This window comes from Haliotis rufescens, unplaced genomic scaffold (genome assembly GCF_023055435.1).
Source record: "Haliotis rufescens isolate VD_foot unplaced genomic scaffold, xgHalRufe1.0.p SCAF_13, whole genome shotgun sequence".
Taxonomy (NCBI): Eukaryota; Metazoa; Mollusca; class Gastropoda; order Lepetellida; family Haliotidae; genus Haliotis; species Haliotis rufescens.
This window is the reverse complement of record NW_025963813.1, coordinates 39010951-39037037: the sequence shown is the minus strand read 5'-3', so window position 1 is coordinate 39037037 and position 26087 is coordinate 39010951. Positions and strand designations below refer to the sequence as shown.

At 39.9% G+C, this 26087-nt stretch overlaps 1 protein-coding gene across 6 annotated transcripts in view; it reads right to left on the bottom strand.

The window, feature by feature from the left end:
* Positions 1-25845, bottom strand: part of LOC124125351 (heparanase-like) — a 94445-nt gene extending 68600 nt beyond the window's left edge. The window contains exons 1-10 of one of the 6 annotated variants that reach the window (XM_048394581.1): positions 25651-25845; positions 24657-24787; positions 24012-24185; positions 23252-23411; positions 22428-22478; positions 3713-3910; positions 3007-3118; positions 2573-2682; positions 1463-1606; positions 845-1076 (exon numbers count right to left, since the gene is read on the bottom strand). In XM_048394581.1, coding sequence (XP_048250538.1) covers positions 896-1076; positions 1463-1606; positions 2573-2682; positions 3007-3118; positions 3713-3910; positions 22428-22478; positions 23252-23411; positions 24012-24185; positions 24657-24787; positions 25651-25838 — 1449 coding nt within the window. In that variant the 5' untranslated portion in view covers positions 25839-25845 and the 3' untranslated portion in view covers positions 845-895. Of the gene's footprint in view, positions 1-844; positions 1077-1462; positions 1607-2572; positions 2683-3006; positions 3119-3712; positions 3911-4556; positions 4608-4993; positions 5154-5547; positions 5722-6240; positions 6372-7804; positions 8025-22427; positions 22479-23251; positions 23412-24011; positions 24186-24656; positions 24788-25650 lie in introns of those variants that run through there. The other 5 variants (XM_048394584.1, XM_048394582.1, XM_048394580.1 and 2 more) reach the window with 5 other exon arrangements.
* Positions 25846-26087: the final 242 nt, after the last annotated feature.

Here is a 26087-nt window from a genome sequence, read left to right as displayed (position 1 = left end):
TTGCATCGGACATCGTTTTTGTCACTGATGTGTCAAAATTGGAAATGTCCTCCGCATGTATACCATAAAACGTTTTGAAAGCTTTGCTGATGTCTTGAATGTTGTAACCTTGATAAAAAAACTTATGAGTAGAAAGTAGAGAGTAGCAAGAGTACAAAGAGCATGCTCGATTGTATCTCAAAAGTTGTGAAATGTAAACACCAAAGGCTGGAGCTGCTGGAATATTGCTCGACATGAAGGGGAGTTGAAGTCATACCTCTTGTCATACAGTCTCGTGGAGAGTGTTTTGTTACTCAGAATTTTATGCATAGATCTAAATATGAAACAGATGAGGCTATCTCTCTGGTCACCTTTATTTCTAGTTCAGGTGGGTAAGTCAGTGTAAGGGAATTTGCTATTTGAATATTATTATTCGATATCACACCCTCGATACCAGGGGGCACGGGTGGCCCAGTCTTCTAAGGCGCCGCGATTCACTGTGCAGACTTGCGTCCCTTGGGCACGCCAGACACCTATGATTGTGAGTTCGAATCCCGGTTCGCCCCGATTATGTTTCTAGGTTGGTCAGCACCATACCCGTGCTCGTGGGTTTCACCAAAGTGGTAAACGTCTGAGACCTGCATCACTTCGGGGTTTCCTTCCACAGTAAGCTGACACGCCGTGATATAACTGGAATAATGTTAAAAGCAGCGTTAAACCCAACTCACTCACTCTCTCCAAAAGGATCTACTTTGGAAAACATTTTGTTCGGTAAGTGTCAGTTATTCATTGTTTTACACAATTTCCTTAGTCAAACATATTTCAATATATATATACCGTCTATATCCTCAAAACACAAACATCATAGCGTTTTGGCGTTTATTGAAACGTTTAGGAAAACAGACTGCTGGTTCAGTTATCCGATAATGGGACCGTGGCTTTGTGAACGGCATGCCGCTATGTTGGCGTTGGGGATGACGATGAACCCAAAGGAGTTTCCAGGTGCTGTCATCGTCCCAGTTCCCAAAGCTTTTGGCGTCATGTGTGGTATTTGGTTGTTGACAAGTTGCAGTGTTTTGCCATTGAGCTGTACTTTTCTGATAACAAATACATAAAAAATGTCTATTGGTCTCCATGTTATACATTGATTAATTATTCCTCCTTTCAATCGTTGTCTCATCTGTCTATTTTAAATGTGTACGTCTTCAGTCACTTCGTCTGATCCTGCAGTTAGTTCTGTTGGCCATAGTGTGCGTTCTCCCTGATCATGGACAATTGCTCATGTCTGGCACAGATTGACTGCAGCAAATCAACACACACTCACCCATTTCTGTTATAGCTGCTGTTTCACAGTCAAATGTGTCTCAGAACTATCCTCAGCGTTCACAAGGAACCATTGATTTATGAAGTTAATGCAACATATTGTGAAACTTGAACCAAGGACAAAACCCTTTGGTTGAAAGAAAACATATTATATACAAACTGTGACTTCAAATCTCCTCCCTCTGGAGTCAGCCAGAATGTGTCCACACCTTTGGTGTTCAGATCCGATATGCTTAGGATTACGGGGTCACTATTTAGGTTAAGAGCATACACTGTGATACTGCCAGGCATGTAGTTATACACGCTGAAACATGAATCGATGATGTCACAACAAATGTCGGAATCAGAATATAAATTATGATTGTTAGCATTACGTTCGTGAACTCTAGCCATTTGTTTTGCCAGTAGCCATTTTGTGTAAATCCCACGAATTTACGGGTCTGTAAGGACATCGTTACGTCATAATGTTTGATGTGACGCCATGTGTTTGTAACGTCACGCATCGTTTCATTACCGAGATTCAACTGGGATTATCACATGGACACATTACATCGAAGTATGGCTTTGTAGCTCGTGAACTCGAGTGAAATATATTCATGACATATGCCAATAGCGACAGGGTACATAACATTCAGCTCGTAAATTCATTACTTAGGTCTGGGCTGTTTTTTCAATGTTTGTGAGGATATTGACTTTGATAAAATGTTATTGTTATGTTTTCTTATTGTGTTAAACATATATTTATTGCATGTTGCACACTCACATGATTAGATGATATGACATGATGCCTGGCCCTCAACGATAAATTGAATATTTTGGAATATTTGTTAAAACTTCTATTTTGGGTATCATTGTTTCTTTCTTTCTGCATTTGATATAATGTTGATTGCTAGTGATTTGTAAGGTGATGTCATGGTAGGCCAAGACATATTTCGTACATTGTTTGCCACTTGTTAATGTTTGAGTGTAATTAAGGTAAAACGTTGCTAGCAGACTCTTTAAACAGGTTGAGAAAAAAATGGGCAACTAACCAAGTATGTTCACAGTGAACGTACATGTTTCTATTCCCCAAACACATGTGGTTTAGTTTCTAATTCAATATTTGCTATAAGGTTGATTGTTAGTGATTTCTGATGTGACGTCATGGTTGGCCAAGTCATATTCCGTACATTGTTTGCAAGTTGGAAAGGTTTGTATATACGTAATGTGAAAGGTTTTATTAGCAGACTCTTTAAACAGATTATGAATAGCGTGTGACTAAACAACTCACTTGTTGAGCTTCGTACAGTGGGCATACAGTCGGAGATTGTTAGATGAAGACGGAACATCAAACACTTTGTTACCAACAAGTCTCTTGTAAAGAAGCGTCAACCAGTAGTCCTGCCCAAAGAGAGCTTCCATACAGAAAGACAATATTGGCATTCATGTGTGTTGTTTTGTGCCATTGTCAGCAACATTAAAAATGAAAAACATATCTGGGTATGCAAACCAATGGTTGATGTTGTGATAGTCGAAATAAGATGATGCATAATTAGACAAGTCAAAGAGCCTGGTCACCCAATACCCAATGCAGCCGGGCTTTACAAGCAGGAGGTTCTGTGACATATGATGATGTGGAATTCCGACAAAGGAGCATCGACGCAATGACATTGTTGAACGACAGTGTGACATTATGACATGTTTACGATACATGCGTGTACGCACAGGATTGGGGTCGTTGTTTCTGTCAAGAAGTGAATGGTACCCTCCGAAGAGTGACTGGCGCAGGACCCCTTTTAGGCCATATTTTGCTGATGCACCTAGTTTATCAAGCCACCTGGAATTAGGATATAGCAATCAACACTATCAAATTTCATGTACGTACAATGATCTTTCGTAATGCGCCGTTTATGTAACAGGGAAAACAAAGCGAAATTTAATTGTTCACACATGTACTGCAGACATTATCAACGGTATATCATATCAATGTATACTTGAACTTCTACACGTCAGAACGAGACGATTTACAATAGCTTCACAGCATATCGAGTTCCAACCGACAATTAAGATCACAACCATCTGACAAGCGTGTATGGGCAATCTGCATCTACATCAACGTATGCTTCACCCACTCGAGGGGCGGTCGGGTAGCCTAGTGGTTAAAGCGTTCACTCGTCGCCCGGAAGACCTAGGTTTGATTCCCGACATGGGTACAGTGTGTGAAGCCCATTTCTACTGTTCCCGCCGTGATATTGCTGGAATATTGTTTAAAGCGACGTAAAACCATACTCACTCGCTCACTAACTGCTCCGGCCTGTATTCAATCTTTGATTGCTGGCTTTTCCTAAAAAGATCCTAATTTGAGACAGAAACCGTTTAAAAACCTTTGAAACCAAATTCATTTGGATAGCTAAAACGTAGAAATACTCACAGATTGCCTGCCACATATCTATCACCTATGCCAGGAGTGCCTCCCCCATAGCCGGACGAGGTCTCCCCTAGCCACGCCACCAGACCATGATGGCTTCGGACCGTACTCATCACTGTCTGTAGTTCAGATATAAGATGATCCATTGTAGAATACTTAGAAAAGTCTTCCAGCTTGGCGGTTTGTCCATTAAAGTAGTAACTGAAAATAGGAAGGTGATGTTTTCACTGAAATGCTAAGCGTGTTACTGTATACACAACAATGAGCTATGATACTATTGTTTGTTTGTTTGTTTGTTGTTTAACGCCGCACTCAGCAATATTCCAGCTATATGACGGCGGTCTGTAAATAGTCGAGTCTGGACCAGACAATCCAGTGATTGATAACATGAGCGTCGATCCACACAATTGGGATCGGTGACATGCATCAACCAAGTCAGCGAACCTGACTACCCGATCCCGTTAGTCGCCTTTTACGACAAGCATAGTCGCCTTTTACGGCAAGCATGGGTTGCTGAAGACCTATTCTACCCCGGATCTTCACGGGTCTATGATACTATTGCTGTCTTTGGTCCTCTCTATATGTTTCATTCAAAATTCCTGTTCTTGTTGATATAGAAGTCCTACACAGTGGTTAGTGATCTATGTAATCTATTAAATCGATCCATCTGGAAATGTAGGTTACTATCAGTTGTTAGCATTTACTGTCCCATTGATACTTCTACCTATCATTTCAGCATATATGTGTTGTCATCTTCAATTTGTTGTTTTTACTCTATGGCCTTTAATTGTTGTGCGTGACATGAAAACTTCATCGTGGTCCTTCACCCGGAAGAAAGTATACTCACTGATGGATGGTCAAGACGTCTATGACACTGGCTCCCCCATGGGACAGGAAGCTGGAAATACATTGGGCAGATATTAACTATTATGTATGAAACTTGTTTGAACAGTCGTTCACGGTGTGACAGCTTGATGTGAGAGTAAAAGCACGAAATGATGCAGGTCGCAGATGTGAAACCCACAAGCACGGACAAGGTGCTCATAAACGTAAGGGGCAGATGTCTGCACTGTGGTTTGTAGCCGCTAAGGCGACTGGATCACCGGTGCTCCCTTGTATGCTATTGAATCAAGGCCTTGCTTAAATTCTTAGCTGTAGCGTGCGAATAACAGCAGGCGTTTGGCATAGCTACGGCTCAATCTAAAAACAAGCTAACTCTCGGTTGGTGACCACAATGAAGCTTATTCCCTTGCATTGGTGATGCAGTGTTTATTTTGTTCGTACTTTTTAATAAACGTGTCTTTATAACCAGCTATGTCAGGTCCAAGGATGAGACTGGACTTATAGGCCGTTCCTTGGAGAACTTGCTTCAACTCCTTGTAGTCGCTTCCCAGCTGAACATCACTGACAGTAGTATTCCAATTTCGGTATAACAAGTTCGGTTCTCCATGAAAAATACGTACGATGATAATAAATAAATTATGATACATTTATCGTGAAGTGAACAAATATACGGAGCATATTAATATCGTTCTGAATGTATTAACAGTGATGACACTATCCTGTTGCATTTAATGTCAATGTAAAAATACGCAGACAATCCTGTATTAATATATCGGGTTTCAGAAAATAATCGGACCAGACAAACACAGAATTATGTGCAACTTCCCATGGCCAGGCCGTGGGGTACGATGGCCAGCAATGAACCAGTCTGACCACCGATCTATTTAGTCACATTATACAAGTACAGGTTGTTGGGCGCCTCTATAACTCGGGGTGCCTACAGGGATATTATTTATGTGTAGTTGATGCGACATACACATGGCTTCAAAACCTACCATTTCCCAGTTCAATCCCTGCAAAAGTGTATCCTTTGTCAGAGGAATATTTAAGCAACTGCTTAGCGTTTGATGGGTTCCACTTTGTTCCATCGCGGAGCATCAGATTGAGACCAAGCACTAATTTCAGTCCGGTCTTGTGAACAAACTTGTTGAAATCATCCCAGGTGTTTGCTGAAAATAGATGTTTTTAAATCGGATTTGCCTACATTCTAATAACATATTGTTTCAGTTGTATATGTTTTTAGAATGAGTCAAACCACGCTTGTGGATATCTGTATCTTAAATTGTGACGGATGGAATGAAATTACGTAAATAAAGAAATTCAGTAGTCACAGGGTCATTAGATACAATGACAACCAATATCACCCAGTACTGTTCGTCGTGCAGCAAAGTCCGGATTAACGAATTTGGGGAACAAAGTAATGTTCCTTTCTTCACATGTGAACGTCTTAATTCTTTTAATTTCTAATTAGTAGAGAGAAAACGAAAGCAATGTAAGTGTCATAAAATTACATTTAATTTCAAACCAGTAATTCCAAATGAGAAGACTTTTGTTGGATATGGATTAGTTTATATTGAGTAACCCAGAATAACCATTATGACCTATGTAGTACCGTTTGGAGGTAGACTGGAAATCTTATGATTAAATTATTTTTCTTGGACGATGTAACAATTTAAAACAGCTATCACCTTGGAGTTGAAACTGTTGGCCAGTAGCTATGTTGTGAGTCGGGTCAAACACCATGAAGTCCCCTGATGTGCCTCCGACTCTCAGATACCCAGGTGCTAAAGCTTTTCCAAGAGTCACAAGTTTGGGAGAGCTGTTAAAACAGACAAGCTTTCTAAGGTTTTGATAGTATATACTAAAAGTCAGTTTGAAGTGCCCGAGTCAGTTCGATTCTACATCCTTGATTGTGTTGATTTTTCCATTACAAGCGATAAATATTTCCAGGTCAAAACTTTAAAGGATCTTTTTAATACTATCAGTACTCATTTAGTTATTGGTTTTTTAAAAGAAATTAAATTGTATCATAAATTTTGTTAATATGTTTTGTGTATAATAACTTTTTAAAATTAGTAGATTGAATTTATATCTGAGATTGTTAGTGGCAGTATCCTCGAAGGGGGTTAAAGTACTGTAAAATTATTGTCCCCCTGAGAGGGTATCGTAAGTCCCTGTCATTCAAAGAATATTTACATTTACTACGCTTTTAAACGTAGAATATCTGTCATTTTAATTGTGGCTAAAATTATGGACAATCGCCAGCGACGGAAGGGATGAGATTTCTGTGATAAGTCTAGTTATTTTACTGTCCCTCGTTGGCAGGTTTTTTACGTAAGTCCCTTTGTATTTATATGTTTAACCCTTAATAGTCACGATATGGCTGAAATATTGCCGATGTGACTTTAAATTCTAATTCACTCACTCACTCACTCACCCACTCGATTCTACATCGCTTTTAGCAATATCTTGCTACATCAGGGCGGGGAATCCTATATAGGCGTCACACATTATACTCATGTTTGTAATCAAACCTTGGCCTTCGACGTGAATTTTTCACTTAAAACACTTAAAATTGGAAACTGAAGAAATATTAAATTTGGTCCCGCTAACTGATGACACCAGGTGTCTTCAGCAACCCATGTTTGCCGAACAGAGGCGACTATGCTTGCCAGTTCAACTTTTTCCAGTGATGTCATAAAATTAACTGCATTAATCATGCATGTCTTAGACTCCTACCACTTTGATGAAAGCAACCAGCATGGGTACACTGTTAGCACACATAGAAACAGTATCAGGACGACTATGGGAATCGAAACCACAACCATATGTTTCAGACACACGTAGGTGACACAACTCTGCACAGCGAATTCGGGGCCTTTGACGATTTGTCCATAAAAGTCCATAGTGGGTAAGTGAGTGAATGTATACTCTCCACACCACACTCACTAATATTCCTGATAGATCTTCATAATCCATATACAATCTAGTTTTCAGGAAGGTAAATGTGGAAATTGAAAATAATTTGCAGTATAATCATTCAGTTGGCAAGGATAAAGCTAGACAAAAAAGTAAATCTGTGAGACGTAACTAAATTGACTTCAAACTGGTTGACAGACCCTCCCAGAAATGTATTCTATATTTTATATTTTTTCCATCCTACCGACAACGATTTTCGCACAAACCCGTGAACCAAAAACATAATTTAGATAACATACCGATCGGACATATTTCTACATATGTTATATGTACCTGACATTGTGATACTTCAGATTGTACTTCAGTTGACCGCTGTCGATGGTGACGCCAACAAACATATCATCAATTACCTGTAACACATGGTCAGTTTTTACCCTGATATGTTCTGTGTGCAGGGACGCAGTGAACGGCTGTATCCACGCCAATCCAAATAAACACAAGACGATCCTATCCTTGAACATGCTGACTGGTACTTAATGAAGAAGTTTATTATCTCTTATATTGGCTGAGGTGCTGGAAAACTGCAGGTGCTACCAAGCCACGCGTATTTCATAATCTGAATGAATTCCAATGAATATCTATATTATGCTCACACTGTAGGCACTAATGAAGGGCAGCCTACCTAAAGTGAGTGCTGGGTAACGCTTATCACTCTTCCCCCCGTGTGGATCCATGAGAGAATGTGTCTTCAGCACGCCTTTGCTTGTCATATGAGGCGACTATATTGGGCAACTCATTTGTCATGAAACATATATAAATTTCAACGGGGCTATGTTGGTATATTTCAGTGATGAGGTCAATACATCATTAAATGTATATTGAGTTTGTAAAAAAATTCCTCACCTATGAACATGCATGAACTTCAGTGAATGAGTGAGTGAGTTAAGATTTAACGTCACATCGGCAGTATTTCAGCCATATCGTGACGAGAACTACATTAGTAAGACATATATCGAGACGAAATAAAAACCTGTCAACGATGGACAGTACAATAACAGGTATATCACACATTTGATTTAAAACTAGTGGAGAATATTAAAAGTTAGTAAGTATTAGAGAACAACACAATGTAAAAATGGGCTAGAGAACGTCAGTCACTGAAGGGTGATCATCATACTAGGGACCATGGGGACTTACAGTTCCTTTGCTTCCTGCATGGAGCATGAACTTCAGGGAAAAGGTGTTACTAATTTTATATGACATTTTATCCAGACGTAAACATGAGAAAAAAGTCGATTATTTCTTATCGAACAACTTCAGCCTTAATGGAATTGTTTGTTTAAATAAATTACAGATCTATGTTTGAAACATGCGCTGGTACACATATATAGCTGATTTCTAAATTGAAACTAGAAGGTTAAGCCCAAAATAGGTTTGTACAAAACTAACACACAAGATCAATGAATAATAAACAAATTTTAATTGTTTTAAGTTTAAGTTTACAATCACAAAAGGTAATACGATTGATGATGTCAGTGGCAAGAGCAACAATAAACAGGCCCTATAACAAAAGTCGGTGCACTAGAATGTCCAGAATCTGTCACTGTTCATTGTCTTGAAAGAGGCATGTGCATGTGCTCCGTTCTTGAAACCGGAAAAGTGTTGGAAGCTGGCAGGAATCTGGTCAGTTTAGATAGATATCTGTCTGCAGTTTGCAAGTAGGTAAGACATAAATTAAGTTATAAAGGGACTCGAATTGCCCTCGTGTTGCCAGCCATACTTTCAGAATCTGTCACGTCACGAACCCTCCCCACCCCAAATGTTGACCTGTCAAACTATTGACCTTTTCATTTTACCTAAATTTTACAAATGTGAAACATAATTGAAAATTTTACATTAATTTGTACATTTATATACTTATCCTATCTCACACAATGCATTTCTTCCTTCTTCTTTTGGTCCTTGGGTGGACACGTCCTAAAAGTTTTCCAGCTCTTAAAACCATTTCACCCACACACACCTCGCATCACCATTGTCACTACCCAAACAAATGCGTCACACATTACAATCCTGTGCATCGTGACGTAAGCAATTTGATCACCTGACATCCTGTGCCATATCATTCTCTTTCTTGGATTGAAATATGAGATAACCCCTTTATGTTACTAGGATACAAAGTCATAACTCGGGTACCACATGTGTTAAGGTGGTAAGGTTTGAAGTAAGGAACCTATTCAACCATGACCAATTCGGTAGGGGTCTCCATTCAATTAGTTCTACAAGACTAACAACCACACAGGCTCTAAGACATAAGGCTGATCAGCTTGGCATCTCTTTGAAGATATGAATCCCACTGTGGGATTGAAGTATGCGAGACTAACAACCACACAGGCTCTAAGACATAAGGCTGATCAGCTTGGCATCTCTTTGAAGATATGAATCCCACTGTGGGATTGAAGTATGGGAAGGGATAAAAAAAAATCCAAAAGAGGATCTTTAATTACTGAGACATCACATGCATAAGACAGAGGTGTGCAGGTAAGTGTTTCGGACACCACCGAAACCGCCGCAACTTGCGACAACTCCATTTATAGACACTCGATCTGGGACCCCGAACATACAAACCATAATAAACAAGGCTGTGGCAACTTCATTTATAAAGACCAATGTCTTTCCAGACACTCGATCGGGGAATCTGAACATACAAACCATAATAAACAAGAGTGTGGCCACTTCATTGATAAAGACCAACGTCTTTACAGACACTCGATCTGGGAACCCGAACTTACAAACCATAATAAACAAAGGTGTGGGTCTCAATCCTTTCGATACGAAGTACGAGTCTGTTGTAGCAGGAACGTGTATCAGTTATCTGCGTTGGTGAGCCTGTGTTAGTTGCTGTGCCAGGACAAGCAGATCAAATTGATGGAGGCCAAGTACGTCAGTAACAGGGAGATATGAGGTAAGTATTCGACTTCCAAAACATCCCAACATGATGGCGTTGAGGGTGCAGTTACCGTGCGGTGCAATTGTTGATGCGACAGCTCTCGTCTCGTGTGGGTAAGACGTCTGAGGAAGGAGGTAAGTCGTACAGACACAGAGTATTGTCAAATGCAACCAAAAGCAGACCGTTGTACGGGAAACCTCTGAGTTGGCCACTGAGGGAACATGGATAAAGAGCCTCTCCTGAGATCTGGGGCACGGATGGTCCAGTCGTCTAAGGTGCTGCGATTCGCTGTGCAGAGTTGCGTCCCTTGGGAACACCAGAACCCTATGATTGTAGGTTCGAATCCCGGTTCACCTCGATTTTGTCTCTAGGTTTGTCAGCACTATACCCGTATTCGTGGGTTTCATCGAAGGGGTGAACGTCTGAGACCTGCATCACCTCAGGCTTTCCTCCCGACGATATAACTGCATTACTGTTAAAAGCAGCGTTAAACCCAACTCGTTCACTCTTCTGGGATCAGTGGAGACGAAGCCTGAAGGTAGATGCCTAAAGCTGTGACCGACCACAAGGAGATGTGCTCACGATCCTCAGGTTGTAACACGGAGGCCAGGGATGGGATGGAAGCTGGTACTTAGAGATGCAGTTCCAGCAGAGACCAAGATGTACCTTGCATCTCAAAACAAATTGCGTTGACGTCCAAGGCATGTATCTCGGGTCATACGACATGCTCAAAAGTTGTTTGATCAAGGTAGGCACTCGTGAAGAGCAACCTCCCCGTGGTGAGTGCTGGGTAATGCTAATAGTTCTTCCCCCGTGTGGAACCGGGGTAGAATATGTAAACAGCACCCCATTGCTTGTCGTAAAAGGCGACCAAATTGGACAACCCGTTTGTCCTGGGTTTTCACCCCTGTGTCGGTGGAGGACGAGATTCTGGTGGTTGGAACTGGAGCCAGGAACAGGTGTTTCTTTTGCCCAACACACCACTTTGACCCTTATTTCACCTAGACGGGTGGTAGAATTTGCCCGATTCTATCAATCGGATGCTCACCGCATGCCCTGTGCATGGAAAACTTGTATTTACAAATATCAAAGGAAATAAATTGTTTATCATGAAATATGATGATGTTATTAATGCCAATTTATATTTTGCCTAGAGCCCTATGCCGGTGGCTCATGGGCCAATCTGGTGATACGGACCGTTGAATTCTGTGTTTTAATAGAAAGAAGCCTGACATTTGTCCTTTTATTAACAACAGCTTTTCATCTCTTTTCATCTCTTTATTTCTGGAGTATAACACCCCTGTAACTCTGGTGTTCCAGACTGGTTTCCACTGTGGCACTGTCCTTGTTGACACTCGATGACGGGTGGGGAGCAGGGGTTCTGAAATATTTTCTTACAACATGGCTTTCAATCATCATGCTGGTTCATCTTAAACAAACAAATGCAGGCATATAGATTCTCTTTCATCTGATGAAGATGTCTCTTCACAGGTACTGACTCATTGCCAAGGTTCATTGTCATCTCATCCGCTGATGGCAATCCCCTAAAACGGAACCCTTTTGCAATCTCAAAGGAAATACAAAGTATTTGTGGGGAAGTACAGAACGTCACACGTTTACGATCTGGCTCAGTCCTTGTGGAATGTGATCGGAGGCAGCAATCTGTTAATCTGCTGGGTCTCCAGCAGTTTGTTAAAACAAAGGTTGTCGTTTCTGAACACTGAATACACATCACTGAATTCAAGCAGACATTGCAGCTGAATTGAAACACCAAGGTGTCACTACAGTCAAACGTTTTACTAGAAAAACTGAAGATGAAAATATTGTAAATACTCACACCTACCTTTTCACGTTTTCACTTTCAACTTTCCCCAAATCAATCAAAGCTGGTTACTTTTCCATCGGAGTGGAGGTTTATGTTCCAAATCCACTCCGGTGTTACAAGTGTCAGAAATTCGGTCACGGGGCTAAAGTTTGCACTGCCAAGACAAGATGCTTCCGTTGTAGCGGAACTCATGAAAGTTCTGATTGCACAAATGACATCAAATGTGCCAACTGTGATGAAAAGGACTTGTCTTCATCCAAATCCTGTCTGGTTTTTGAACGCGAAACTAAAATACTAAAACTTAAATGTACAAACAATATTTCTTACACAGAAGCAAAAAAGTTACTTTTTCCATTCCTGACTCCAAACAATAAAACCTATTCAGCTGCTGTGTCTTCCACAAAACCAGCTCCCACAATGTCAATGGCATCCACTCAAACATACATCTCTTGGGTACAGGCTGACCTCATAAACCTTTGGTGACCAATGGACAACGGCTTCCCAAACAGAGAGTCTGACCCCATCTAAGCCATCAGAACCAGACAAGATACATGACATTGAAAATGTTCAGGGTAAAGCCAATTTGTCCAAAGAAACAAACAAAAAAGCAAATGAGAAGGGCCAGGGCACTTCAGCACTTGGAGGTGCCTTCTCCTACAAATACCCCTGTAGAGGTTCATAACCCTTTTGAACCTTTGGCGATGGATGTTGTTCCCTAAGCCCCAGTCCATGGGAAAGGGTCTTCATCTCGCTCACGATATCCAGTTGAGCCACCATGAACGGCTCCAATAAAACTATTCAGTGGAATTGCAGGGGGCTAGAGAATAATGATTAACAGTTATTAATACAAGATTTTGAACCATCAGCATTTTGTTCACAGGAGACTTATTTTAAAGATACCGATCAACTCCAGATAAGACAATATAATTAATATGACTATTTTTCTCCTCCAGGACCTAGAGCCACTGGAGGATCTTCCGTATTGGTGAGGCAGGGTGTTATACATAGCCCTGTTCCTCTAAATACACCCCTTCAAGCTGTTGCTGTCCGGTTAACTCTAAACATTGTATTAACATTATGCTCACTTTCTGTTCCTCCATCTTCTCTCTTCAACAAACATGTGAAGTTAAATCTTACCTCACTCACTCACTCCTCAACAAACTGACCTTCAAGCACTATATGACCAGCTCCCCAAGCCCTGTATCATTATGGGCGACTTAAATGGACATACTCCACTTTGGGGAAGTGCTGATTCCAACCAGAAAGGGAAGCTACTAGAAGATTTCATTTCTGATAACGCTTTATGCATTTTTAATGATAACTCTAAAACCTATTTACATCCTGGTACAGGCACCTATTCCTCACTTTGCTAAATGAAATCGAATGGTCAGTCCACGACGACCTCTGTGGAAGTGACCATTTTCCAACTTTTCTTCAAACAATAGCTCCTACTGGTGTTCCTCCACGTATGTTTTGGCAAGCTTACATTTCAAAAATACATTCACGAACGCCGATGTCCAAGGTATGGAACATGATCCAGAAAATAAAAGGTAAGGGATCTAAATCTGGCATTCACCATCTTAAGAATGGGAATGAGTTGTTAACTGATAAATCTGATATTGCAAATAAACTGGGTGAAACTTTGGCCAAACATTCTTCCTCTTTCCATTATGTGCCTCAATTTAAAAAATACCAAAAGCAGCAGGAAAAGAAAACTATTAATTTTAATTCAGATAATGGGGAAGATTACAATATAATATTTTTCTTTTCATGAACTACATGCTGCCCTCGGACAGTCTCACGATACTGGTACTGCAGCTGATAACATACATTATCAACTCCTGAAGCACTTACCAGAATCATGTTTACAATCACTGTTAAATATTTTAATGAAATTTGGACGTCAGGACGATTTCCACCATCTTGGCGTGATGCTATTGTTGTTCCAATACCTAAACCAGGACGTGATCACACAGATCCATCAAATTATCGACGAATTTCATTGACAGGCTGCATTTGCAAAACCATGTAACGCATGATAAATAATCGACTTGTTTGGTACTTAGAAACCAATAATCTCATTACAAATATACAGTGTGGTTTCCGTAAGAAAAGAAGTACTATCGATCATTTAGTACGTTTAGAATCATTTGTTAAAAATTCCAAACTAAACAAACAACATGCAGTGTCTATCTTTTTCGATCTCGAAAAAGCATATGACACTACATGGAAACATGGTATTTAAAAAGATTTACATAACTTTGGATTGCAGGGTCGTTTGCCTCAGTTGGTATCCATCTTTTTAACAGACAGACAATTTCAAGTCCGCGTGGGTACTACCCTGTCTGATCATTATAATCAGCATCAGGGCGTCCCACAGGTCAGTATTTTGTCTGTTACATTATTCGGGGCGGTCGGGTAGCCTAGTGGTTCAAGTGTTCGATCGTCACGCCGAAGACCCGGGTTCGATTCCCAACAACTGCAGCTATGTTTAAATAAAATCCAGAAATGGTCCTTGGAAAATGGATTTAAATTCTCAAAATCTGAAACAAACTGCATTCATTTTTGTGGAAAAAATAACCGCACAAAGATCCGGAACTTATTTTAGATAACACTCCTATTAAAGTTGTAAAAGAAGCCAAGTTCCTGGGTATAATTTTCGATCATCAGTTGACTTTTCTGCCTTAAATATTTGAAGAATAGATGTCTGGAGGCCCTGGATTTACTGAAAGTTGTCTCAAATTCTAAGTGGGGAGGAGGTCAGAAAACCCTCCTTCAACTTTACAGAGCACTTATCCGCTCCAAATTAGATTATGGCTCCATCATTTATGGTGGAGCTGGTAAAAGTAATTTAAAAATTCTAGATCCTATTCAAGGCCTGAGGCTTTGCCTTGGGACCTTCCGAACTTCGCCAATACAAAGTCTGTATGTGGAGGCTGATGAGCCGTCCCTGGAACAACGTCGCATTTAATTGTCTTTGCAATATATATCTAAATTACATTCTTTGAAATCCAACCCAGCTTATGATTGTGTTTTGAATCCTCTATACGAAAATCTCTACCAAACAAAGTCATCTCTTCTTTCACCGCTTGGAATAAGAATACAATCTCATATTTCTGCTGCACAAATACAGCTTGAAAACATTGCCCCCACTCAGCCTTTCTCTTCTCCACCATGGCAGTTTGAGAAGCCAGAGGTGAACCTAACATTAACCAAACTAAAGAAATCTGACACAAATCAACTAATTTATCAACAACAATATCATGAATTACGTAACACATATGCTTACATATGCTTACATACTTACACATCTATATTTACAGATCGATCCAAAGATGGTGACGCTGTCGTTTGATCCAGGACTATTTCATCCCGCTTACTACCTAACTGGGGGGCACGGGTGGCCCCGTCGTCTAAGGCGCCGCAATTCGCTGTGCAGAGTTGCGTACCTTGGGCACGCCACAAACCTATGATTGTGGGTTCGAATCCCGGTTCGCCCCGATTATGTTTCTAGGTTTGTCAGCACCATACCCGTGGTAAACGTATGAGACCTGCATCACTTCGGGCTTTCCTCCCATATTAGGCTGACACGCCGCGATATAACTGGAATACTGTTAAAAGCGGCGTTAAACCCCACTCACTCACTCACTCACTACTACTTAACTGTTCTATTTTTACAGCAAAAGCAAATGCTATATTAATAGAACTTAATACAACAAAGGCCAATCTAAACATAAACAGTTCATAATTTGTTCAAATTCTCTTTCTTGCTTCCAGGCTATTAAAAACATGATATCCACGCATCCACTTATAATTGAAACTATTGAATTGTTTAATGATCTTGCTACAGGTCAATGCGACATCGTTTTCTGTTGGTTACCCAGCCATGTTGGAATCACTGGTAACACAATGGCCGATGCTGCTGCAAAAGCAGCACTCAACAAATCTGTGACACAACTTCGTATCCCATACACCGATATCAAACCTCTTATCAGATGTTACATCCGAGATCTGATGCAAAAGAAGTGGGACACCCAAGTAGGTATCAATAAATTACATGAAATTCAACCAACTATCGGCTACACCTACTTGGGTTGTCAGTCCAGATTTGAAGAGGTCGTAATGCGACGATGTCGTATTGGCCACATCAGATATACGTTTGAACATTTATTGAAGGGTGAAGAACATCCATTTTGTATCCCTTGTGATGAGAGAATCACGGTCAAGCATGTCCTGCTTGTCTGTATTGATTTTGATCACAAGGGATAAATATTTCAAATCTTCATCTGTCAAGGAACTTTTAATGATATTAATTCTCTTTTAATCATTGGTTTTATAAAGAAATATAATTTGTTTGAACGTTTTTGATTAATCTGTTTTGCAAAATAAATAAATGTTGTTTTAAATTGGTAGATTAAATAAGTAACTGAGATTGTCAGTGGCTGTATCCTCGAAGGGGAGCACAGTAAAATTATTGTCCCCCAGAGAGGATACGTAAGTTCCACATCACTCGAAATAAATTTAGGCCTACCAAGATTTTAATCGTAGTATATTTGTTAGTTTTAATTAATGGCTAAACTTGCATACAGTCGCCAGTGACTGAAGGGATGGTGTAAATCCTGCTGGGGTCCATGCAGGTAGCAAAAGTACTGTAAGTCCCCATGGTCCCTAGTATGGTGATCTCCCTTCAATTCCTGGCGATCTATAGCCCGTTTTTACAATGCATTGTTATGTTTAGTGATAGCTTTTTATGGTCACATACTAGTTTTAAAAACTGATATCTGTGATAAGTCTAGTACTTTAACTGTCCTTTGCTGACAGGTTTTTATATAGTCTAAATTAATGTTTTCTAAATGTATTAATTGCTTTAGTCACGAAATGGCTGAAATATTGCCGATGTGACTTTAAATATTAACTCACTCACTTGATCAAGGTAACAGCTTTCAAGGCTAGAGTGAAGGGAACATCTGGTTGCTTCCCTGTTGGATAATGATTAATAAACACGTGTACATGATATAGTCAGAATTGTACAAAGAACTCACTGGATTTTTCATGATCACTGAGAGGGTCGTTTTTATTTTGATACAGGTTTTAAAATTTAGTAATTAAGTGAGTAAGTGAGTGAATTGGGTTTAACGCCACTTTTAACTGAATTCCAGTTATATCACGACGTGTCAGCTTAATGTGGGAGGAAAGCCCGAAGTGATTCAGGTCTCAGACGTTTGTCACTTCGGTGAAACCCACGAGCACGGGTATGGTGCTGACAAACCTAGAAACATAATCGGGGTGAACAGGGATTCGAACCCACAATCATAGGTTTCTGGCGTTCCCAAGGGACGCAACTCTGCACAGCGAATCGTGGCGCCATAGACGACTGGGCCACCCATGCCCCCTCAAATAATTAAGAAATAGGCCTTAAGATCTATTTTATAAAATCCTTTTCATTATTCATCATTGTTAGCACGGGTGATCTAATGGTCCGCTTATTGCACACATATATTCAATCCCAGATATCCCTCTATCCCTCAACCCTCTATCCGAGCTCAAATTGGTAAACGTCTACATCGTGTACATGTCACATTGTGTCAATGTTATAATGTAGAAAAAAATGTATCTTATATGGCTAAATTGTTGTTAGACAAGTGGCATATAACGATGTATAAGAACGAGTGTATGAAAATATTCCAGAAGTAAGTTGGCCTTCTGACCGAAGGGTTGGTTAGCTTGTTGTTTCACATTAGAGGTGATTTTTACAATTGCCCAAATGATAGGTTGGTAGGGGTGTTGTTTTACGCCGCACTCAGCACTATTCCAGCTATATGACGGGGGTCTGTAAATAATCGAGTCAGGGCCAGACAATCCAGTGATTAATATCATGAGCATCGATCCACGCAATTGGGATCAATGACATGCATCAACCAAGTCAGCGAGCCTGACCACCCGATCCCGTTGGTCGCCTTTTACGACAAGCATAGTCGCCTTTTACGGCAAGCATGGGTTGCTGAAGACCTATTCTACCCCGGATCTTCACGGGTCCAGTGATTGTGAGAACATGGAGAATTTGGGAAATTAAATATAACAGACTTTTTGTTTCATATTTAAGGTTGATTTCATCGGATAGAGAACATTCATTCACTCTCTTAGTCCTTAATTCAAGAACATATGATTGTGTTTGCATTATTTGACTGCAAATGTTTAATTATGTCACCCTGTGTCTTTTCTGTAGAATTTCACTTTGGGAAATATGTGGGTTAACGTCTTTACATATATAACTGTTCACTTTCAAAGATGAGATCCTTTTAGGTAAAACCTTTGTTCCGTAAATGTCAGTTACTCGTTGATTTGATCAGTTGCATCAGACTAACTTACATCAGCGGACGTCTAACACGCCTACATTTAGAAAACACAAACATCATGGCGTTTCTTTGAAACGTTGTTTATGAAAACGTTTAAGAAAACAGAATGTTGGTTTAGTTATCCGATAATGGAACCGTGGCTTTGTGACCGGCATGCCGCTATGTTGGCGTTTGGAATGACGATGAACCCAAAGGAGTGTCCAGGTACTGTCATCGTCCCTGTTCCCAAAGCTTTTGGCATCATGTGTGGTATTTGGTTGTTGACAAGATTCAGTGTTTTGCCATTGAGCTGTACTTTTCTGATAAAAAAACATGAAAACTGTTTTTTTGGTCTCCATATTATACATTGAATAATTATTCATCAAACAATATTTGCCTCATCTCTCTATTAGATATGTGTACAAGTTTGTATGTTCAAGTTCGTCTTCAGTTACTTTGTATGGTCCTGCAGTTAGTTGGGTTTGCCACAGTGTCTGTTCCAACCGATCATGGACAATTGCTCATGTCTGGCTCAGATTGAATGCAACAAGTCAACATACACTCACCCATATTCTGTTATAGCTGCTGCTTTAGAAACAAATGTGTCTCAGCACTATCCTCAGCATTTGACAACATTCACAAGGAACCATTATATCCCTGATGAAGTGATGGCAAAATATTGTGACACTTGAACCACAGGCAAAATATTTAAGTTCAATGGTTGAAAGAAAACATATCATATACAAACTGTGATTTCAAATCTCCTCCCTCTGGAGTCAGCCAGAATGTGTCCACGCCTTTGGTCTCCAGATCCGATATGCTTAGGATTACGGGATTACTTTTTAGGTTAAGAGCATACACTGTGATACTGCCAGGCTTGTAGTTGTACACGCTGAAACATAAACCGATGATGTCAAAACAAATGTCAGGAAATATGATTATGAGCTGTACTCTCCATGAAATATAGCCATTTGATTTGCCAGTCGCTGTTTTGTGTACATTCCATACAACTGACGCACCTGTAAGTACATCACTACGTCATAATGTTTGATGTGACGGCATTTTCATGTAAGGTCACATCGCTGTGTTCACACGCATAATTACTATACTGAGATTCACCTGGCAGCCACAGGATTGCCACATAAAAAAACATAACATGGAAATAGGGCTTTCCAGCTTCTAAACTCAAATATATACAAGACATATGCTATTTACGACAAGTAAAGAACATTCAGCTCGCAGAATCATTTACACCTTTCTACTGTTCCGTATAATAACTTAACAGTATTGTGCTTAGGTCTAAACTTTTTTTATTTCAATGTTTGGGTGGTATTGACATGGTTATAATGTTATACTTGTTTGTTATTGTGTTATTTATTGCTTGTGGAACATTCACACAATTAGATGAAATGACATAGATGACCAGAACTCTAAAGTTTAATTTGAATATTTTGGAATGGTATGAGATACGATAGTACGAGAGTATGAAAATGTTATTGACAGTATCATTATTTCTTTCTTCAAAACCGAATAGTATATTTATTATAATTAAACGTGTTGCTTTTCCACTTTTTCGAGAGGCCAACTAACCAAGTATGTTCACAGTGAACGTACTTCTTTCTATTCCCCAAACACATGTGGTTTAGTTTCTAATTCAATATTTGCTATAATGTTGATTATTAGTGATTTCTGATGTGACGTCATGGTTGGCCAAGTCATATTCCGTACATTGTTTGCAAGTTGTAAAGGTTTGTATATACGTAAAGTAAAAGGTTTTATTAGCACACTCTTTAAAAAGATTATGAATAACGTGTGACTAAACCACTCACTTGTTCAGCTTCGTACAGTGGGCATACAGTCGGAGGTTGTTAGATGAAGATGGAACATCAAATACCTTGTTGCCAACAAGTCTCTTGTAAAGAAGCGTCAACCAGTAGTCCTGTCAAAAGGCATAATGGTGTGCGTCACTATAAGAGAGGCAATGTTGTCATTTAAGCTGTAAAATGTGTCTTTACATGTAAACCAGCAGTTGATGCTGTGATAGGATGATGCAAGTCAAAGAGCCTGCACACCCAATACCCATTGCAGTCGGCCTTTACACACAGTAGGTACAGTAGTCCTGCCAAAAGGCATAATGGTGTGTGTCCATATACGAAAGGCAATATTGGCATTCATGTGTGTTGCATTGTGCCATTGTCAGCTGAAAACGTGTCTGGACGTGCAAATCAGTGGTTGATGGCGTGATAGTCTAAATAGGATGATGCATAATAAGACAAGTTAATGAGACTGGTCACCCAAAGCCCATTGCAGCCAGACTTAACAGGCAGGAGGTACTGGTGACATTGTTATAGTGTAACGCACAGGATTAGGGTCGCTGTTGTTGTCAAGAAGTGAATAGTGCCCTCCAAAGAGTGACTGGCGCAGGACCCCTTTTAGGCCATATTTTGCTGATACACCTAGTTTGTCAAGCCACCTGGAATAAAGATATAACAATCAACACTATTATATTACATGCACACACAGTGATCCTTTCTTAATGCTACCCGTGACGATCCAGGGGAAAAATAGGTCTTCAGCAACCCATGCTTGCCGTAAAAGGCGACTACGCTTGTCAAAAAAGGCGACTAACGGGATCGGGTGGTCAGGCTCGCTGACTTGGTTGATGCAGGTCATTTGCGTGGATCGATGTTCATGACGTCAATCACTTGATTGTCCAGACTCGATTATTTACAGACCGCCGTTAAATAGCTGGAATATTGCTGAGTGCGGAGTTAAACATCAAACCAACCAACCAACCTTTCTTAATGCGCCGTTTATGTAACAGGGAAAACCAAGTGAAAAATATTTGTGTTACACAGTCCTCATGGATATTATTAACGCTATATCATATCCATGTAAACTTGAACTTCTGCACGATTTACATTTGATTCTCGTTATATTGAGTTTCAACGGATCATAAACAATCAATCGTCACAATTTGACAAGTATAGGCAATATGCATCTACATCAACGTAAGCTTCACCAACTCGAGATGCTCCAGCTGACATTCGTATGCTGTATTAAATCTTTGATTGCTGTTCATTTAAGAAGTCAGAAACTTTTAAAGCAAGTTGATTTAGTTAACTTAAACGTAGAAATACTCACAGATTTCCGGCTATATATCTATCACCTATGCCAGGAGTGCCAGACCCATAGCCGGACGATGTCTCTCCTAACCACGCCACCAGACCATGATGGCTTCGGGTCGTATTCATCACTGTGTGTATTTCATGTACAAGAGTATCCATTATAGAATACTTCGAAAAGTCTTCCAGCTTGGCGGTTTGTCCATTAAAGTAATACCTGAAAAATGTAAGCTAATTCGTACGGAATTTTTTAACCACGCGTATAAAAAAAGATATGACATCCAGCTATACCAAATGTTCCTTTCAGTTTTTGTTCCACTCATTTGAAATTGAAAATGAAATGAAAGTAATTTATGTGGAGTGGAACTCAAACTAGAAAGATGATGTTTTCGCTAAACCGTTTTACTGTATTAACAACAATCAGCTATTATATAAATATTCCTTTATATGTTTTCAGCTCTCATTATTGTTTCATTAATACATTTCTGTTCTTGTTGGTATAGAAGTTCTACACAGAGGTTAGTCATCTATTTAATCCATAATCCATCCATATAGAAATCTAGGTAACTATCAGTTTTTAGCATTTACTATCCTATTTCCACTTCTACCTATCACTTCGGCATATATGTGTTATTATCTGCAATGTGTTGACTTTGTTCGGTGACCATTAAAACGTCATTGTAGCCTAGTCCCTGATACTTCACCCGGAAGGAAGTATACTCACTGATGAATGGTCAAGACGTCTATGACACTGGCTCCCCCATGGGACAGGAAGCTGAAATACACATTGGACAGATAGTAACTCTTTTAGAAATAAACGACCAATGGGAGTTGTTTATCCTACAATATAACACTGTAGGGAGAATAAATCATGAGATCCGAATATTCGAATCTCCAAAAAATAAAGTCATGATAGAACAAGGTTCTATCGTGAAATAAACCACGCTTTGTTCTTCATTGTTCTTTGCGATTTATGGCGTAGCTATCTCATATCAGGTAATATTAGCTGTTAAGCTATTGAGTTGTTCACGGTGTGACGGCTTGATGTGAGAGGAAAACCGGAAGTGATGCAGGTCGCAGAGGTTTACTGCTTTGGTGAAACCCACAAGCACGGGCAAGGTGCTGACAAACCTAAGGGACACAACTCTGCATAGCGGTTTGCAACGCCTTAGACAACTTGGTCGACCGTTCTCCCTTGTGCGCTATTGAATCAATTATTCGTTTAGGTTCTGACATATAGCGTGAGAATAACAGTGCACGCTTTGCAAAAATATGGCTAAAACTGAAAAAATACAACCTAACGCTCGGTCTGTAGTGAGTGAGTGTGTATGGTTTTACGCCGCTTTTAGCAATATTCAGGCAATATCACTGCGGAGGAGACCAGAAATGGGCTTCACACATTGTACCCATGTTGGGAATCGAACCCGGGTCTTCGGCGTGATGAGCGAACGCTTTAACCGCTTGGCTACCCGACTGCCCCACTTGGTCTGTAACCACAATGAAGCTTATTCCCTTGTTTAGGGGATGCAATGTGTAATATGTACATACTTATTAATAAACGTGTCTTTATAACCGGCTATGTCAGGTCCAAGGATGAGGCTGTCCTTATAGGTCGTTCCGTGGAGAACTTGTTTCAACTCCTTGTAGTCGCTTCCAATCTGAACATCACTGATAGTAGTTTTCCAATTTCGGAAATACCAGTTCGGTTCTCCATGAAAAATACGTACGACGATAATAAAAACATCAAGCATGACAGAAAAAAACTATCTATATACAAAAGTATATCAATTATGGCCCATTTAACACGAAGTGAGGTGAAATGGGGTTTAACGTCGCGTCCAAGATTATTGCACTTATATAACGACGTGCATGTACGTGTGTGTGTTTGTGTCGCTGCTTGTACTAGTCCGGACTGAAGCCGATTTATAGTGCTAGCTCACTGAGATACCATGCCGCAGTTTCATTTAACGCGAAGTGAATACATATACGGAGCATATTAATGTCGTCCTTCATTTCTTATCACTGACACTACCCTGTTGCATTTAATGTCAAAGTAAGAAGCAGATAACCCTGTATTTATATATCGCGTTTGCCTATTGTTTAACGACTCACAATTCTACACAATAATCGAACCAGACAAACAAATCATTAATACAATGTGCAACATCCGATGGCCTGGTCGTTGGGTCTGACCACATTTAGTCTTCTCATACACGTACAGGTTGTTGGGGACCCCTTCTGATCGGATTCCGTACTTGGATATTATTTATGTGTGATAGATGTGACTTATACATGGCTTCATACCTACCATTTCCTAGTTCAATCCCTGCAAAATGATACCCTTTGTCAGAGGAATATTTGAGCAACTTCTTAGCATTTGATGGGTCCCACTTTCTTCCATCGCGGAGCATTAGGTTGAGACCAATCACCAGTTTCAGTCCGGTCTTGTGAACAAACTTGTTGAACTCATCCCAGGTGTTTGCTGAAAATAGGAGTTTCTAAATCGGATTTGGCTACATTCAAACAACATATTGTTTCAGTTGTATATATTTTGATAATGAGTCAAACCTCACTTGCACGTGTCTGTATCCTGAATCGTGACGAATGGAATAATTCGTCAATCACAAGGTTATTACATACAGTGGCAAACCGTATCACCCGGTACTGTTTCCCGTTAAGCAAAGTCCAGATTAGCGATTTTAGGGGAACAAAAATGTTCCTTTCTTCACATATGAGCATCTTCAAAAGTAATGCTCGGAAGATTTGGCTTCCACATTAACGAGAATATTTCGTTCCAAACCGGTATTTCCAAATGTTGTTAGATATGGATTCGTTTGTATTTAGTAGCTCGGAATAGCCGTTATAACCTCTGTAGTAGAGTTTGGAAGTAGATTGGAAGTCTTTTTAATTATTTCTTTTCTTGGAAGACATAACAATCTTATTCAGCTGTCACCTTGGAGTTGAAACTGCTTCCCAGTAGCTATGTTGTGAGTCGGGTCAAACACCATTAGGTCCTGATATGTGCCTCCGACTCTCAGATATCCAGGTGCTAAAGCTTTTCCAAGAGTCACAAGTTTGTGAGAGCTGTTAAAACAGACAAGCTTTCTAAGGTTTTGATAGTATATACTAAAAGTCAGTTTGAAGTCCCTGGGTGAGTTGGATTTTACGCCGCTTTTAGCAATAATCATACAACATCCATGGACCCTGGCGTGGTGATCTACCTTCAGTTGTTGGTGATCTATAGCCTGCTTTTATGTTGTGTTGTAAAATGTTAATATTAATGTTAACAAGAATAGGCATTTTTAGCACTTGCAAAGGTATATGTCATGTGTTCTGCAGGAAAGTGCAACATCAGTTCAACCTCTTGCAGTTATACAGTAAAATCAGCTTGTATTACGGTTATATCACGGTGTGTCAGTGTGATGTCATGTCACTTTGGTGAAAGCAACGAGTACGTGTATGATGTTAACACGCCAAACATTATCAGGGCGAAGCTAGGAATCGAACCCACAACGATATGTTTCAGACACACGTAGGTGACACAACTCTGCACAGGGAAATAGCGGCGCCTTTGACGATTGATCCATAAAAGTCCATGGTGAGTAAGTGGGCGAATGTATACTCAACACCACACTCACTGATATTGATGATATATTTTCACAACCCATAAACAATCGAGTCTTCAATAAAAGTGAACGTGGTAATTAAATACAATTTGCAGTATAATCATTCAGGTTTCAGGGATAAACCTAGACAAAAAGTAAATCAGTGAGACGAAGGTGAATTGATTTTAAAACTGGGTTACGGACCCTCCAAAATATGTATTGAATTTCTATATTTATTTTTTTCCCGCCTACCTACAAGGATTTGAGCACAAACCCGTGAACCAATAAACATAATTTAGATAACATACCGATCAGACATATTTCTACATATGGTATATGTACCTGACGTTGTGATACTTCAGATTGTACTTCAGTTGACTGCTGTCGATGGTGACGCCAACAAACTTGTTATCAATTACCTGTAACACATGGTCAGTTTTTACCCTGATATGTTCTGTGTGCAGGGACACAGTGAATGGCTGTATCCATGCCAATCCAAATAAACACAAGACGATCCTATCCTGGAACATGCTGACTGTTTCTTCATGTAGAAGTATATTAGCTCTTATATCTGGCTGAGGTGCTGGAAGACAGCAGGTGCTGCCAAGCCTTGACAACAGATAAGGAAACCCATGCCAGACACGTCTATTTTGCAACCTGGATGAATTCCAAAGAATATATAGATCATGCTCAGACTATTTGTCCAGAAATGGGGCTTGTGTGTATCTGTTTATTGCATTTGTACCTTTTGTCACGGGGCACGGGTTGTCGAGTCGTCT